The sequence below is a fragment of the Erpetoichthys calabaricus genome, chromosome 9 (genome assembly GCF_900747795.2).
Source record: "Erpetoichthys calabaricus chromosome 9, fErpCal1.3, whole genome shotgun sequence".
In the NCBI taxonomy this organism is placed as follows: domain Eukaryota; kingdom Metazoa; phylum Chordata; class Cladistia; order Polypteriformes; family Polypteridae; genus Erpetoichthys; species Erpetoichthys calabaricus.
The window spans coordinates 26,906,448-26,924,099 of NC_041402.2; the positions used below are offsets into that span (position 1 = coordinate 26,906,448).

The 17,652-nt window shown below is 38.4% G+C and overlaps 1 protein-coding gene across 1 annotated transcript in view; it reads left to right on the top strand.

Annotated features, from left to right (window-relative positions):
* The window catches only part of sardh (sarcosine dehydrogenase), a 278,779-nt gene that overhangs the window by 59,910 nt on the left and 201,217 nt on the right, over positions 1 to 17,652 (top strand). The window contains exons 9-10 of the mRNA XM_051931764.1: positions 15,392 to 15,478; positions 16,506 to 16,596. Coding sequence (XP_051787724.1) covers positions 15,392 to 15,478; positions 16,506 to 16,596 — 178 coding nt within the window. The remainder of the gene's footprint in view (positions 1 to 15,391; positions 15,479 to 16,505; positions 16,597 to 17,652) is intronic.

A 17,652-nucleotide genomic window follows, 5' to 3' on the forward strand; every position in this document is an offset into this window, starting at 1 on the left:
TTTTCTACTCTGTCTTTTATTTCTGACCTCGCTTTATCCTGCTTTTGTTTCAATGACACTTGGTCCGTGGTGATTATGTTCTCCCTTTTTCGAGGCATGTCAGACGGTTCGTAGTCTCTCCTGTTTCACTCTGGGGAGGGGGGCTTTGTGTGGCGCCTGCGCACTATGTCTCCTGCGTCCACGGGCAGGTCCCTGCGTCCATATCCGGTTTACCATTTTCGGTTAGTACTATGGATTCTTGTGCAGGAAATGAATTGAGTTACACAACATTAATAATGAAGGTAGTGGGGGGAAAAAAGTCTCACAGCACTGTCAAGAAAAATATGTAGAAGTTGTTACACTGCTGTACTACTGCAGCTCACCATTTAGCCAAGCAAAGGACTTTCCGACAACTTCTTAACTCATAACTTTCACTTTTGTTCTCTAAAGATATGCGCATTAGGTTAATTGTCAATTGCAAACCGGCTATATGTGACTATGAATTTGGGGGTGTCATGTGAGTGGACCTCACGATGAATAGGCACCTTTGTCCAGGGATTCTTCCTGCTTTTCACCCAGTGATGTAGAGATACACTTTGCTCCAGCTTTACCAGTCATGATTTACATTTTACATGTATGAGAAGTTACAGTATGTGTTATTGCTTGTTACCTTTGTATATATTAAGGTTTGCTGTAGTAAGCAGCCTTGAATAAAGATGCAGGTTGGAAGGTCATACCTTTAATATTAACCTGTTATTAAAATCCTAAAATGCAGTAAGTGTCAATCCCACTTTCTCTTAACTGTAATTCTGAAGGGAGTTTTGCTTCATACATTTCTTACATAACTGACTAGTTTGAAAACTACAGTAAATGGTATAAGGAGGGAAAAAAGAAAGAAGTCTACTGTATTAGAAAGCTGCCTGAACGTATGCAGTAGGACAATAAGGAAGTCTTGTCACCATAAAATAATCAGTGAACAACTGTAGTAACCTGTAATATTGCATGATTCACAGATGTTTGTAGCTAAAGGAGGTTTAGCAGTTCTGCCAGGTGGCGTGTGAATGCAGCTACAGCACCTGCTTTCCTTAGATTCACTTCACCTCACAGTCGCTGGCATTAATAATAATGCATTTTATTTATAGAGCACCTTTCCCATGCTCATAGCTCTTATAAAAGGTAAACAGTTTCAAATACAAAGTTGGATATTTTCAGAAAGTGAACAATAAGCATTTTGAACAATCAAAGAAGAGAAACTATAATGTTAAAGAAACACTAGTGAAGGTTAATTAATGTGTGCATTATGCATTAGTACTAATTCGAATTCATACTTAAACATATGTGATTTTTGTGCTAGTAAGAGGTGTGTATATTATAGGAATTTAATCATGTCACTGTATTTTTTGCTTCACATTATTTAGTGTTGCGGTGGGCTGGCGCCCTGCCTGGGATTTGTTTCCTGCCTTGCACCCTATTTTGGCTGGGATTGGCTCCAGCAGACCCCCGTGACCCTGTAGTTAGGGTTATAGCGGGTTAGATAATGGATGGATTATTTAGTGTTAATATTATAATATGTGGAATAATTTGGCTATGATAAACCAAGACTTTTGAAATATTCTCATATTTGCTTCCCATAGAATCTAACCATTGCAGCTTTATTATTACTACTAGCTGTTTAAGGCTGTGCTGTAAAAAGCCGGGGTTCCTAAAAACTATTGAAATAGTCAGAAAATAAACTGAAATGTAGAGATGTCAGGTAATTGAAAGGAACAACTCTGGGCATCTCTCTCCTAGGAGGTTTTGTTTTGCCGACATGCTCACCTCGCTTGTGTATTCTAGGCGGAGTGGTGGCTCTGAGGCTAGGGATCTGCACTGGCAATCGGACGGTTGCCGGTTCGAATCCCGTAAATGCCAAAAGGGACTTTGCTCTGTTGGGCCTTTGAGCAAGGCCCTTAACCTGCAATTGCTGAGCGCTTTGAGTAGTGAGAATAGCGCTATATAAATGCAAAGGTTAAGCAACTTTGTCTTTCTTCTGAGGTTTTGTTTTGCTGACTTGTTCACCTCGCTTGTGTATTAGCGGCAATAGGGAAAGTAAAAGTGATACCGTTTTGCTGATGTCGGCGTGCTGGCCTCGCTTATGTTATTAGCAACTAAGCGAGCTTCTGTTTCCTCGGCCCGACTCCACCTCTCACTTCCGGGCCAGACAGACAGACACACACACTTTCACTTGTAGACGTTTACATATAAGATTATTGTTGTTGTTGGCATACCAGTGACCTATGTGTGCCCTTATTATTTATCGATTTATTGTTTTCCTTGTTTGTTAAATTTTTTTGACTCTTAAAGGAGCCTACCTTGTAGAAATTGCTCCCACAGAAAGTAGAATAACTCAATTCTATAGAATTATAGTTGTGACATATAATTATTTTCTGAGCAGTTATTTGTAAGGGACGTCTTGTGTTAGCTCTTACATTTTTTATGAGAATTAACTGAAAAATAAATCAATATGCTCAGTTTATGTTCTCACATTCTGTAGTTCTTATGTGTTACTTCAGCATTATGCAAGACATTGTCTGTGCCATACATACATATAAGCAGCCTAGAGCTCATTATGAGCTTTGTTCTGAGAGCGTAATTTACATGTTGGTGAGCCATTACTGTATTTGTGATGTTCTGTGTTCTGGGTTGAGATTGACACATGGCCAATTACTAATACAGCAGTTGTCTGACTGATAAATGTGAAGAAAATCAAAGGAACCTGAGAAGGAAGTCTGCAGGGTGTTGAATATTAGATACGACAGCTGTTTCTGTTTCCAGAGTTGTGTGCATTTGTAACCTAACGCTGGGTTTTTCAATTCCCACTACATAAAACACATTGAACGATGTTGAAATCGTGTGTTTATCACAGAAAAAAAGTGTTGTTTTCTATGTTTACTTCTGCTGCAGTTTCATTATAAAATCAAATTCCTTTCACAACATGGAAACCACTTTTTGGCATTTACATAGTTGATTGATTGTAGTAATTCTGAATAATTTTATTAAACTGCTTTTTTATTTTGAGAATGACATTGTCTAGTACAGTATGTTACAGTTAATAGATGGATAACAGTGTACAGGGTGCTTTCTGGAAACCTTGCAGTAAAAATTGAAAATGTATCACAGTTTTCTAAAAATACAATTGTCATTTTCTTGGCACAAAATACAGGACAATCCCTAGCAATGCACATGTCAGAAATATGGCAGACGAGGTGATATGTTCCCACATTACAATATTGTGGGTCTTCCTCATGGCCACTAGATGGCACATGTGCTCTTAACATTTTTAATTTTTTCTATTGATTACATCTTTCCTGAAGAAGGTGCCTGAGTTGCCTCAAAGCTTGCATATTGTAATCTTTTTAGTTAGCCAATAAAAGGTGTCATTTTGCTTGGCTTTTCTCTATTGGTAACAGAAATGTTATGCATTTTAACATATAAATGATTCAAATAAAACAGAAACACTACTTAAATATACTGTAACAATAAAGGTATTAAAGCATTAAAAGTGATTAATGTGCAAGAAAGCCTTTCCCATGCTCAGAGCTGAGGGTGGCAATTGCATAACACTAACTTTTGCTACACTATGGCAATCCCTTAACATAATTTTCTTTATCACCAACTAAAATAAATAGTTGGTGATCAGATAGCAAAAATCAGCAATGTTCAGGATGCTATCGTGAAACTATTTTTGATCTTTACTATGCTTCACCTGTGAAACCATTAGTAGACTTTATATATAAACTTATATGTGACTTCCCCGGGTGAACATGTTGCAACCAAAAAAGTTTATGCAGGCAGTGTGGTGTGTAGTGATTAAGGCTTTGGACTTCAAACCCAGAGGCTATGAGTTCAGATCCCACTATTGACACTGTGTGAATTCTTCATCTGCAATTGATCCATTTGGAAATAACAAAAGAAATGTGACCAATTATGTCTCGTATGTTGTTAGTCACTTTGGGTAAAGGCATCAGTCAAATACTAAGTAGTAATAATAGACCAATGATTTGTCAGATCACTGCTGTGATCGTTTGCAGAGCTTCAGGAACAAATGAGATACATGAGAAGACTGAGTAATTTTTGTCTTTGTTAAAGTGCAGCTTGAATGTAAAAATGTGCAAATAGTAGATTACATTTAACAGCTTCAGTAAGTTTTATTCATTACTGTCTGTAGAGTATACAGTATGTGAATTATTTTCTTAACAGTTTTGGAGCTGGGTCTACTGTATATGGCAGCACAGCAGTTAACACTTAATGACTTGCAGATCCAGCATCCATTGCTAGAATTCTAATTTGTCCCAATGAGTGTGTATATGTGTGTCCTTAACTCCTGTCTAGGACTGGTTCCTACCCTTGTGCCCGGTGCTTACCAGACCCCACAACCAAATAGGTTTGAGAATGTTATGCTATAAATACATCCTGCTATACTATTAAAAGGTAGAAAATCTGTCATACTGATTCCACAGTTACTATATAGGAGCCAATAACAAGTGTGACTCATTCCTGCAAACAAAGCTGAATGTTTACTTTGAGATGTTTATACTTTGAAGCTATTGATCCAGTAAATTATTGTTGCACTTGTGCTTGAAGCACACATTGTTTTTTGAAGTTTGTACTAGTGGATTCATACCTGGTGGCATGGATCGTGGACTATCTTACAGACAGACCTCAGTATGTGCGTCTCAGGAACTGCAGGTCTGACATTGTGTTCAGCAGCACAGTACTTTCTCCAGTCCTGTTCAGCCTATATACAGTTAGGTCCATAAATATTTGGACAGAGACAATTTTTTTCTAATTTTGGTTCTGTACATTACCACAATGAATTTTAAATGAAACAACTCCGATGTAGTTGAAGTGCAGACTTTCAGCTTTAATTCAGTGGGGTGAACAAAACGATTACATAAAAATGTGAGGCAACTAAAGCATTTTTTAACACAATCCCTTTATTTCAGGGGCTCAAAAGTAATTGGACAAATTAAATAACTGGAAATAAAATGTTCATTTCTAATACTTGGTTGAAAACCCTTTGCTGGCAATGACAGGCTGAAGTCTTGAACTCATGGACATCACCAGATGTTGGGTTTCCTCCTTTTTAATGCTCTGCCAGGCCTTTACTGCAGCGGCTTTCAGTTGCTGTTTGTTTGTGGGCCTTTCTGTCTGATGTTTAGTCTTCAACAAGTGAAATGCCTGCTCAGTTGGGTTAAGATCAGGTGACTGACTTGGCCATTCAAGAATTTTCTACTTCTTTGCTTTAATAAACTCCTGGGTTGCTTTGGCTGTATGTTTTGGGTCATTGTCCATCTGTATCATGAAACGCCGCCCAATCCATTTGACTGCATTTAGCTGGATTTGAGCAGACAGCATGTCTCTAAACACCTCAGAATTCATTCGGCTGCTTCTGTCCTGTGTCACATCATCAATAAACACTAGTGTCCCAGTGCCACTGGCAGCCATGCACACCCAAGCCATCACAATGCCTCCACTGTGTTTTACAGATGATGTGGTATGCTTTGGATAATGAGCTGTTCCACACCTTCTCCATACTTTTTTCTTGCCATCATTCTGGTAGAGGTTGATCTTGGTTTCATCTGTCTAAAGAATGTTTTTCCAGAACTGTGCTGGCTTTTTTAGATGTTCTTTAGCAAAGTCCAATGTAACTTTTCTATTCTTGGGGCTTATGAGTGGCTTGCACCTTGCAGTGCACCCTCTGTATTTACTTTCATGCAGTCTTCTCTTTATGATAGACTTGGATATCGATACGCCCACCCCCTGGAGAGTGTTGTTCACTTGGTTGGCTGTTGTGAAGGGGTTTCTCATCACCATGGAAATGATTCTGCGATCATCCACCACTGTTGTCTTCCGTGGATGTTCAGGTCTTTTTGCTTTGCTAAGTTCACCAGTGCTTGCTTTCTTTCTCAGGATGTACCAAACTGTAGATTTTGCCACTCGTAATATTGTAGCAATTTCTCGGATGGGTTTTTTCTGTTTTCGCAGCTTAAGGATGGCTTCTTTCACCTGCATGGAGAGCTCCTTTGACTGCATGTTGTCTTTTCACAGCAAAATCTTCCACATGCAAGCACCAAACCTCAAATCAACTCCAGGCCTTTTATCTGCTTAATTGATAATGACATAACGACGGACTTGCCCACGAAATAACCTTTGAGTCAATTGTCCAATTACTTTTGAGCCCTGAAATGAAGGGATTGTGTTAAAAAAATGCTTTAGTTGCCTCACATTTTTATGCAATCGTTTTGTTCACCCCACTGAAGCTGAAAGTCTGCACTTCAACTGCATCTGAGTTGTTTCATTTAAAATTCATTGTGGTAATGTACAGAACCATAATTAGAAAAAAGTTGTCTGTCCAAATATTTATGGACCTAACTGTACATCGGACTTCCAATACAACTCGGAGTCCTGCCACGTGCAAAAGTTCGCTGACGACACTGCTATTGTGGGCTGCATCAGCAGGAGTGGGCAGGAGGAGGAGTATAGGAACCTAATCAAGGACTTTGTTAAATGGTGCGACTCAAACCACTTACACCTGAACACCAGCAAAACCAAGGAGCTGGTGGTGGATTTTAGGAGGCCTAGACTCCTCCTGGACCCCGTGATCATCAGAGGTGACTGTGTGCAGAGGGTGCAGACCTATAAATACCTGGGAGTGCAGCTGGATGATAAATTGGACTGGACTGCCAATACTGATGCTCTGTGCAAGAGAGGACAGAGCCGACTATACTTCCTTAGAAGGCTTGCATCCTTCAACATCTGCAATAAGATGCTGCAGATGTTCTATCAGGTGGTTGTGGCGAGTGCCCTGTTCTACACGGTGGTGTGCTGGGGAGGCAGCATAAAGAAGGACGACGCCTCACACCTGGACAAACTGGTGAGGAAGGCAGGCTCTATTTTAGGCATGGAGCTGGACAGTTTGACATCTGTGGCAGAGCGACGGGTGCTGAGCAGGCTCCTGTCAATCATGGAGAATCCACTGCATCCACTGAACAGTATCATCTCCAGACAGAAGAGCAGCTTCAGCAACAGACTGCTGCCACTGTCCTGCTCCACTGACAGACTGAGGAGATCGTACCTCCCCCACACTATGCGACTCTTCAGTTCCAACCAGGGGGGTTAACGTTGACATTATTCAAAGTTATTGTCTGTTTTACCTGCATTTGTTATCACTCTTTAATTTAATATTGTTCTTTATCAGTATGCTGCTGCTGGAGTTTGTGAATTTCCCCGTGGGATTAACAAAGTATCTATCTATCTATCTATCTATCTATCTATCTATCTATCTATCTATCTATCTGTCTGTCTGTCTGTCTGTCTGTCTGTCTGTCTGTCTGTCTGTCTGTCTGTCTGTCTAGTATATTAATCTTGAGGGGATAATCATTGATTTAATTTTGAAAGGAACTAAATGGGAAAGTTCTTTAAATTTGGTGGCTATGTGAAATGACATCTTTCTGTTAAAGACTGGTTATGCTGAAGTTACTGTCCAGGTAAATTACATTCTAATATTGATGGGCAACATGGTGGCACAGCTCATGGAAACTGCCTTGCTCTTTCTTTGTCTTAGGTGTGGGATAAATTCTTTTTACAATATGTGTTTTCCCTAAGATCCCAAAGGTGCGTCTAAAGTTGTTTGGTGATTCTAAAGTGACCTAGTCTGAGGGTGTTCATCATTGGGCTGGCAGGTCATTTATGGTTAGTTTTACCTTGCACCCAGGGTTCCTGTGAAGGCCTCCAGTCATTTTCATTCTAAAAATACATTAAGTAGGTTCAGAAAATAGACAAATGTATTCTTTGCAAATAGCAAAGAAATTATCACAGGCAATACAGCAGATCTTGTGTAAAATGTTTGTTAAGTAACATTTAATATTTATTAAGACAGTGGAGATCCTGCGTCACTATTATATTAGCATTGTATGAGAAACAAGCATAAATATTTTATTTGCAGTTCAACATATGTTGAATGATTTTAATAGGTTCCAATTTTTAACCATTTTTAAGCCATACAGTATCTTTGTAAGATTTTATAGATTGAGACTCAGAGACTGTAATGATGAATCTGTGTCTAATAAGTTAATGCACAAAGAACAAATATCCAGTCTGTCGTCACAGTTTACATGTTCAGAAACCACATGGCAGGAAATTTTTCACATTAACTTAAGCCTTAGTTCAAAATTCTTTACATAAAGTCTATAAACATTTACAGAGAAAGCATAGCTTCTTAGTTTATTTAAAAATGTGGCCAAAATGTTGTCTTCTTATGTAGTTTCAAAAATTCTGTTTTATGCCTCTTGCTGCTAAAATGAATAGTACTGAAATTCAACAAAATCTGAGTCTACTATCATAAAGTATACTGAAAGCAAGTATTACATTTTCTGCTGAGGCCTTGACAGTGTAAAACCTTACGTGTCATCTCATCACATAACATCCATATCACGAAAATAAATCTAAAATATTTGTCCAGCAAAAGAGAGAGAAATGTAGAGGGTAAGGCATTCAAACTATACATTTTACAATAACGTAAGAGAGAATATGGCATCCAGCCTCACGTTTAGTATGGGTGTTGGGTACAACAAGTGCAAAGTAAACTAATACTTCATGCAGTATCAGTAAAAAAATAGTATTTCAGAAGAGGAATGACGGTAACTGTAAATCCGAGAGAAAACTGCAAACAGAATTAAAGGTATACCAATAGTTTCTCATACAGTAGGCAGAAGATTCAGACTCTTTTGATGACTAGTGAAACAGTGCAGTAGATCTGCTGGTTCATATTAAGTAGTTATGGGAAGACAAAGGCTGCACTGTGTATGATTCATTATCATTTAATAATAATTATTATCATTATTATTAGAAGTATAAATGTTAGATTTGAATACACTATGGGAGGGTAAAACTAGAAAGGGCACCATATTTAAAGGACCTAGGGGTCATAGTGGACTAATCAGTTTCTGCATTGTTATCAATCTTTAATTTAATTAAATTTAATATTGTTTTTTGTATCAGTATGCTGCTGCTGGAGTATGTGAATATCCCCTTGGGATTAATAAAGTATCTATCTATCTATCTATCTATCTATCTATCTATCTATCTATCTATCTATCTATCTATCTATCTATCTATCTATCTATCTATCTATCTATCTATCTATCTATCTATCTATCTATCTATCTATCTATCTATCTATCTATCTACATCAAGATGGTATACAGAAGAAATCAAGAAGGCTAATAGGATGTTAGGTTATATATCGTGATGTGATTAGTATAAGTCAAGGAAGGTTATGGTTAAATGATATAATGCACTCTTAAGGCTTCATCTGTAGTACTTTGTATAGCACTGGTCTGCATAATACAAAAAATATTTAGCCGTGCTATGGATACTCCAGAGGAGAGCAACTAGGCTGATTTTGGGAGTAAGAGAAATAAGCTATGATGAGAGACTGAATTAGCTGAACCTTTCAGTGTAAGCAAATGGAGATTAAGAGGTGATGTGATTGAGGGTTTAAGATTATGAAACAAATTTATACATTGGATCTCAGCTGTTACATTAAAATACGTTCTTCAACAAGAACATGAGGTCATGGTGGGAAACTTGTTACAATTAAAGGAAAGTTTTTCTTTACACAAAGGACCATAGACACATTGAATAAATTACCAAGTAGTGGTAAGGGTGATGCAGAACCAATAGAAGCACCAAGCCAAGTATAAAACCTGTGAATTCTGACATTCTGAACACATCTTCTAATCTGAAAAGTCTTTACCCCAATTTACAGAGCAAGGTCAACATTAAAAAACAAAATCAAACAAATATTACGAAACTATCTGACAGATTAAAAGTAATTTTTCTTGGTTTGTGGAGTGGGACCTTCTTATATCTGATTACTCACATAGTATCCTATTAAAATATGCCTGACTATGTTTTTCCAAAGCTTTATGTTACATTAAAAGGATCCTGACTGAAAAAATAATGCAATTTATTCCTTTTATTTATTGTGAAAGTCAATTGTCCCTACTGTGCCTCTAGAACCAGCATGCAGGCTTTTGTTGGTGTGGGCCAATGTTAGGCAGATTTACATTTGGCAGACCTGATTTAATTGGGTTAGATTCAGTAGGTAGTAATCAGTTTTTCACATCTACAAAGTGCATTTTTCAAGGACAAAAATTTAAAAAGCAAAAAGGTCCGCACCAGACTATTCACTATATAGTATGCTAGATAGATAGATAGATAGATAGATAGATAGATAGATAGATAGATAGATAGATAGATAGATAGATAGATAGATAGATAGATAGATAGATAGATAGATAGATAGATAGATAGATAGATAGATAGATAGATAGATAGATACTTTATTAATCCCAATGGGAAATTCACAATCTCTCATTCTACCATCTCTCATCAAAAATATACTGTATATCTCACAAAGTATCTTTTGAAAATATGCAAGCAAGTTTAAATAGATGTCCACAGCACTCTGAAAATATTTTAACACCAGACTGATGAAAAATGTTCTTTTATGTAGTAGATATGGCAGCTCCTCAATGGCTGCATTTAAGTGTAATTGTTTGAGTGGTTAAAGCCATTTGGATCAACACACTAAAGAAGATGAAAACAGAGTGCACCTGAATAAAAGTCGGGGAGTTCAAATTTTAGTCCATTAGTCAACCTGGAAAGATAATTCACTAATTTAGATAAATTGGTGCACTCTAAAGTTATTAAACCAAAGAACCTTAAAAAAGGTTAAATCGTATACATGTTCTGTACACCAGAATGATGAGAGCTGGCTGTGATGCACTGGATCAGTGTGAGTCATCTACTGTGTTTCATCAAGATCTAAAGGTAGCTTCTGCAAATTTATTATGAATTGTTTTCAGGTAATCAGCACAGGTATAAAAAAACAACTAGACTTTAAGGTTTTTCATGTTAATGTATATTATAAAAATATATCATTACAAAACTCATAGTATACCATCCATCCATCCATTTTCCAACCCGCTGAATCCGAACACAGGGTCACGGGGGTCTGCTGGAGCCAAACCCAGCCAACACAGGGCACAAGGCAGGGAACCAATCCTGGGCAGGGTGCCAACCCACCGCAGGACACACACAAACACACCCACACACCAAGCACACACTAGGGCCAATTTAGAATCGCCAATCCACCTAACCTGCATGTCTTTGGACTGTGGGAGGAAACCGGAGCGCCCGGAGGAAACCCACGCAGACACGGGGAGAACATGCAAACTCCACGCAGGGCGGACCCGGGAAGCGAACCCAGGTCCCCAGATCTCCCAACTGCGAGGCAGCAGCGCTACCCACTGCGCCACCGTGCCGCCCATAGTATACCTAGTGAAATAAAATTCTCACTTGCATGTCTGTTCAACACAGTTGAAAATAATACAATATCAGCAAAAACACATAAACAAACAAAAAAGTATACCCAGAATGCAACATATTGCATATATAGTGTGACAGATAGGGGCCACTGTCGTCCCCTTGAACCCTCAGACCACACGCCAGATGTCAGATAAAAGTCCAAATATTATTTATTATTATAAATCAGTGCACAAAGCACCCTCTAATCCACAATACTCCAATAAATCAATAATACACAATCAATAAACAATCCTCCACTCCCAGCAGCTTAGTCACCCTTCCTCCCAACTCAGCTCAGCTTTCTGGGGTTTCCCATAGTCCTTTTATATCTCTTGACCCAGAAGTGCTTCTTTCCCTCAGTTCGTGTGATTTCCCAGCACTTCCAGGTCAGACTCAAACTCCTTCTTTTCTTCAACCCAGAAGTACATCATTTCTTCTGTCCCCGTGACTGGGAAGTACTTCCGGGTTATATGGAAAATATAAGTCCCTGAGCCACCCTTCAGCGTCCCCTGGCGGCCCCCACAGTATCCAGCAGGGCTGTGAATAAAAACTCCAAGGTCCATGATATCCTGCCGGTATTCGGAGCACCTCCATGTTGTAGGGAGGGCTCCATCTGGCGGCCTGGGGGTATTTGCCAGAAGAAAGAAACGAGAAAGCGACTGTTGTATGATGGCTGAGGTCTTTAATTATCCTTTTTGACTTTCTAAGGCAGAAAGTGTTGTATATATCCTGAAGAGATGATAACTGGATTCGGGGAATATTCTTTGACGACTTCACCCTCTGCAGGGCTTTTCTATTTTGAGATGAACAGGTACCATAGCAGGGCGTAGATGTGGACTCTACTATGCACGTGTAGAATTGAGTTAAAGCAGGTGGAGAAATGCAAGGTTTCCTCAGGTGCCTAGTAAATAGTAGCACTGGAACACAAACTGGGTTGTGCTCAATTATGTTCATTGGTGATAGTCACTCCAAGAAATTTAAAGATGCTCAACTGTATTCCCTCTGGTGCAGATGACAGTGTGGCCTGTCCTCTGCTACCAGAAGTTTTGCTGGCATTAAGGGTGAGATTGTTTTCTAGGCACCGTTGAGTCAGCAGGTACTGTATATGTCCATCCATCCATTTTCCAACCCGCTGAATCCGAACACAGGGTCACGGGGGTCTGCTGGAGCCAATCCCAGCCAACACAGGGCACAAGGCAGGAACCAATCCCGGGCAGGGTGCCAACCCACCGCAGGACGCACACAAACACACCCACACACCAAGCACACACTAGGGCCAATTTAGAATTGCCAATCCACCTAACCTGCATGTCTTTGGACTGTGGGAGGAAACCGGAGCGCCCAGAGGAAACCCACGCAGACACGGGGAGAACATGCAAACTCCACGCAGGGAGGACCCGGGAAGCAAACCCAGGTCCCTAGGTCTCCCAACTGCGAGGCAGCAGCGCTACCCACTGCGCCACCGTGCCGCACTACTGTATATGTTTTCTCTGTAAACTGTCTCATGTTTGTTAGTGGTCAGGCCTATGATAGTTGCGCCTACTGCAAATTTAATATTGTAGTTGAACCTTTTCTTGTCCACACAGTGATAGGTGAACATGAAGTACAGAAGGAGACTCAACACCCCATTCCATGGGTTGCCTATGTTAAGTGTCAGTGTTGAGGATGTGATGCTATCAATCTGCACAGGTTCAGGTTTGTTGGTTAGGATAGGGCAAATGAAATAGAAGCAGAATGCAGTGAGTACCTTGACCAGACTTAACAAGTGATTTCAGCTCAGGTATATTCTAAAGCTGTGATAAAATTAACAAGATGTCATCTATAGGGATATAATGCTTTTTGTTAGACATTTATGAGGGTGCAGAGACATAAACACTGCATCAGGTCAATTTAGGCACTTGTAGCACCATTTTCATTTTTGGGATTTACTCATAATAGAAAGTTGCAAGCAGTGTTGAACCATTTGTTTAGTTAGATTCATTAATGGAATTGGTGCTTTGCCTTTAAGTTATTTCAATAACTGGCTGCTAAATAAATTAAAGTGTGTTGTATGTCAGGCACTGCACTACTAAGATGCAATCTTGTTGTTGTTTGAGAGCAGAGTATACAGTAGAGTAGGTGTAAGATTTGTTAGGCTTGGTCACTCAAATATTTTTGTTGCAATTCATCATTAATAAATTGAAGGTAAATATTAGGTACATGCATGTTCCATCATTCCAGAAATAATATATACAGGGTGAAACAAAAAAAACGGGAACTTTTTTACAATCCAATAAAACTAGAAGTGATAAAAGAAATAAATTTTATTCATAGTAATTGAAACCTTAAAATTTGCCATTTACGAAAAATTGATAGAATTTATCATTTTTTAAAAATTACGTCTTTTAGATGGCGTCCTCCTGTACGAATACATTCTTGAAATCTGCTGTTGAGATTCTTCATTGACCGCTGTAACATCTCAGCTGGGATACTGTGAATTTCATCCCGAATTCTCTGTTTTAACTCATCCAGGGTTCTTGGTCGAGTCGTGTACACTTTACTCTTGAGGTAGCCCCACAAGAAAAAATCACAAACAGATAAATCTGGCGATCTAGGGGGCCAGGGAAGGTTACCGAATCTTGAGATCACACGGTTACCGAACAATTCTCGCACAGCTTCCATTGATTGCCGTGCAGTGTGTGATGTCGCTCCATCCTGGTGAAACCAGGTTTTTTCTTTAGGGCAGATCCAGTCTCTTCAAACTTATTAATCCAACCTTTTATCGCGTGTTTTGACGGAACGACACCATGACGTCCTAAATTATAAAAACGTTGAAACTCCCTCTGCGCAGCTTCCAAACTATCATTGTTTTTATAAAACATTTTTATGGCTAATGCACGCTGTTGCCCGTTCCACTGATCCATGATTACTAAAATGGCGGAGTGTTTACTTGCTAAATGTCACTAACCCGCAGTGCTACCACCTGCTAATGGCTACCAATACGCATTTCAAAAATTCCCGTTATTCTGTGTCACCCTGTACATATATGTAAACTGGATATTTAAACAGCATTTTAAATATGAGCTATTCTATTGACAGTTTTTGGTCAACAGCCCTACAAATGCCCTACAAGCATTAGAACTCACTTAGAATAAATGTGAATAATTACTTGACCATGTGTGTGTTATAAATGAATATTCTCCAATTTAATTTGGGGATTGCAGAGATATTCAAGTATACATCTCTGCAGTCTGGATCTTCTAAGTAGGTGGAGCTGACCTCAATGGACACCAATAGAATCTAAATGCAGACTTCCAGAGTTACACCTGGTTACACAATGGTTAAGATTAGTGGTGTGGGGGGATTATGTAACTCAAATAATGACGATTGTCCATAAAGTCAATTCCAGGTACTTGGAGCTCCAGGTTGGAGGCTACAGACTGTGGAGATACCTGATATGAGAATTTCAAATCTATATCCACAATTAAAAATAGCAGATATAATGGGTAAAATAAAGGTTTTCTCTGACTAGGTGTAACAGATGGATTTTAGCCTATAGGGATATCATTTAAACTTTAATTACAGTCAAATAAAAAAGGAAATTAACTGCAGTATGTCACAGAATCAAATCACAATACTGTACTTAATATATTTTAAAACATAAAATAAATCTTAATATTATTGTATCTTATTTCAAGTTTTAGAGTAATATTGTATTGTGGAGACCATAGCTGTTCCCACTCTTATTACCCTTAAAATGTATGGCTTTTCAGTTTAATGTACAACTCCTTTCACTTTTATTTTAATTTTCCTTTTTGGTTTTGTATTTGATTAAGTTATTCAATTATGAATTTTACATGCATTTTGAGTTTCCTTGCATTTTTATAAAAGTGCATATGCTCTTTTAAACATAACGGTCAAAATGTCTGCTTATGTAAGTTGTTATTGTGTTAAAGGTGCCGGTGATTTTCTTTTCATTTATATTCACTTAACAATCTCTGCATTTCATTTCCCCCAGAATCCTTCACTGCTGACCATAAGCCTTTAATGGGTGAGGCTCCAGAAGTGCGTGGGTTCTTTCTGGGCTGTGGATTCAATAGTGCAGGTACATTTTATCTAAAGAATGATTGGTGGCATCTAAGAATAATTAATTTGTCAGTGTCAACTGTGCTAACAGAGTATATTTTAAGAAATATGAAAAAGAAAAGTTCCTGTTTATGTCAGCTGCCATTAGAAATTGGCTTGTGAATTTATAATTTGAAATGTATGTATACAGTATGTGTGTTCAGGTGTGTGTGTGTGTTAACACAAAAATGTTTAACAAAGGATTCAGGAACCAGTGCACACCCCATTGAATGCGTGTGTATTAATTGTTTACAATGCTGTATTAAGAGTTCTCTCCTTCAATTGATACTCCTGCGGTGATTTGGAGTTGTTCTAGTTGGTTGAAATCTTCTGGCCTGTGGGAGGAAGTAGGAGACTCTTAAGTGACTGTTTAATAATAAAGTTTTAAATCCAATATGTTGGCTTCTGAATTGCTATTCCCACTTCACTCCTTAATTTACTCACTCAGGGAGGGATTTATCTCTATGAAATAAGTACCAAAAAGCAGTTTATGCTCGATGCTGGGTGTCTTTAGCAGTCTCTCTGGCAGGTTTGCCTGCTTGCCATTCCATCTAAGCACCATCTTCTTACCACTCCTCACCGTTCCTTCCGGGTAATTTAAGTTCCATTGTGTTGCCATTCTCTCTTCTGGCCTTGCTTGTGTTGACATAGTTCTGGACTTTCTCTTTGTTAACAGAAAATTTGAAAGATTGCAATGTAATATATGTACATGTACTGTATATTGTATGCGAAGTACAAAATACCTCATGTGTTTCAAGGGCAACATCATTTCAGTTTTACTGCAAATTTTACATTGATGTGTAGATGCAAATTTATCAGTTTGGAATAAATGCTATTTTTTCTTGAGTACAGAATGCCGTTATTTATATATTGAGAATTTATAATTTGGCTGTTGTTGACCATGATGCAAAATATCAATGCTTTATTTTTTAATATAGATTTTAATATTTTTATTTACGTGCAATCTTCCACTTTTCTTTTGTGTCACAATATTTTTTTCTCATAAGGTATGATGCTTGGGGGTGGATGTGGCAAGGAACTGGCCCACTGGATAATCCATGGCCGTCCAGAGAAGGACATGTATGGATATGACATTAGGTAAGGAAATCCTTCACTTTTACTTGGCCTGCTGTGGAAGTGATTTGCAATAAATTGTGCTTTTCACCTCTTGTCACCTGTGATATTTTGACATTTATGTGTCTCTTTAATTAAAAAAAGTGTTTTTGATATTTGAATGAATACTGGCATGAAGATTTCATTGGTTGTACCCATTAATTATCGTTAACGTTGTTATCTCATTTTTGTTGAAATGGATATATACTAAATACCATAATCTTATCTTTGTAATCCTGTGTGTCATTGTTACGAAAAGTCATGAATCATTAGTCACGTCAGTATTTAACTAGATTTCCAATTATCTCCCTCTGACTAGGTAGTTAAATGAAAGGGTGTAAGGGTGTAGAAATTGGATCTATTTAGCTTTAAGTAACACTTAATAGATTATTATTTTTAGAAGTGGAAGATAAAATGTTACATATGATAAAATTTAGATTTTGTCTGTGGAACAAAAAATATTTTAATGCCTTTTATGAAATGTGATCCAATATGACCCAGACCCCGTGTTCAATCACTGATTCAGGAACTGCCTTTATGGTGTTTATTATGTCACTCCTGAATTTGTTTAACTTTCCTCTGGGACTGTGGTTTCTCATAAGGGTCAAATATATATTTTCAGACTAAATGATGAAGCTAAATTTCGTCACGATACAGTTATTTTTATACTGTTCATTGTGGGAATAGAATTATTGAAGTTTACACTACTTCAGATTTGGATTAGCCAAGATAAATGATATGTAGATTTTTTAAAATCTTTTTTACTTCACTGCTATTGCACAGAGAATCGGTATTGGCAGTCCAGTCTAATTTATCGTCCAGCTGCACTCCTAGGTATTTATAGGTCTGCACCCTCTGCACACAGTCACCTCTGATGATCACGGGGTCCATGAGGGGTCTGGGCCTCCTAAAATCCACCACCAGCTCCTTGGTTTTGCTGATGTTCAGTTGTAGGCGGTTTGAGTCGCACCATTTAACAAAGTCCTTGATTAGGTTCCTATACTCCTCCTCCTGCCCACTCCTGATGCAGCCTACGATAGC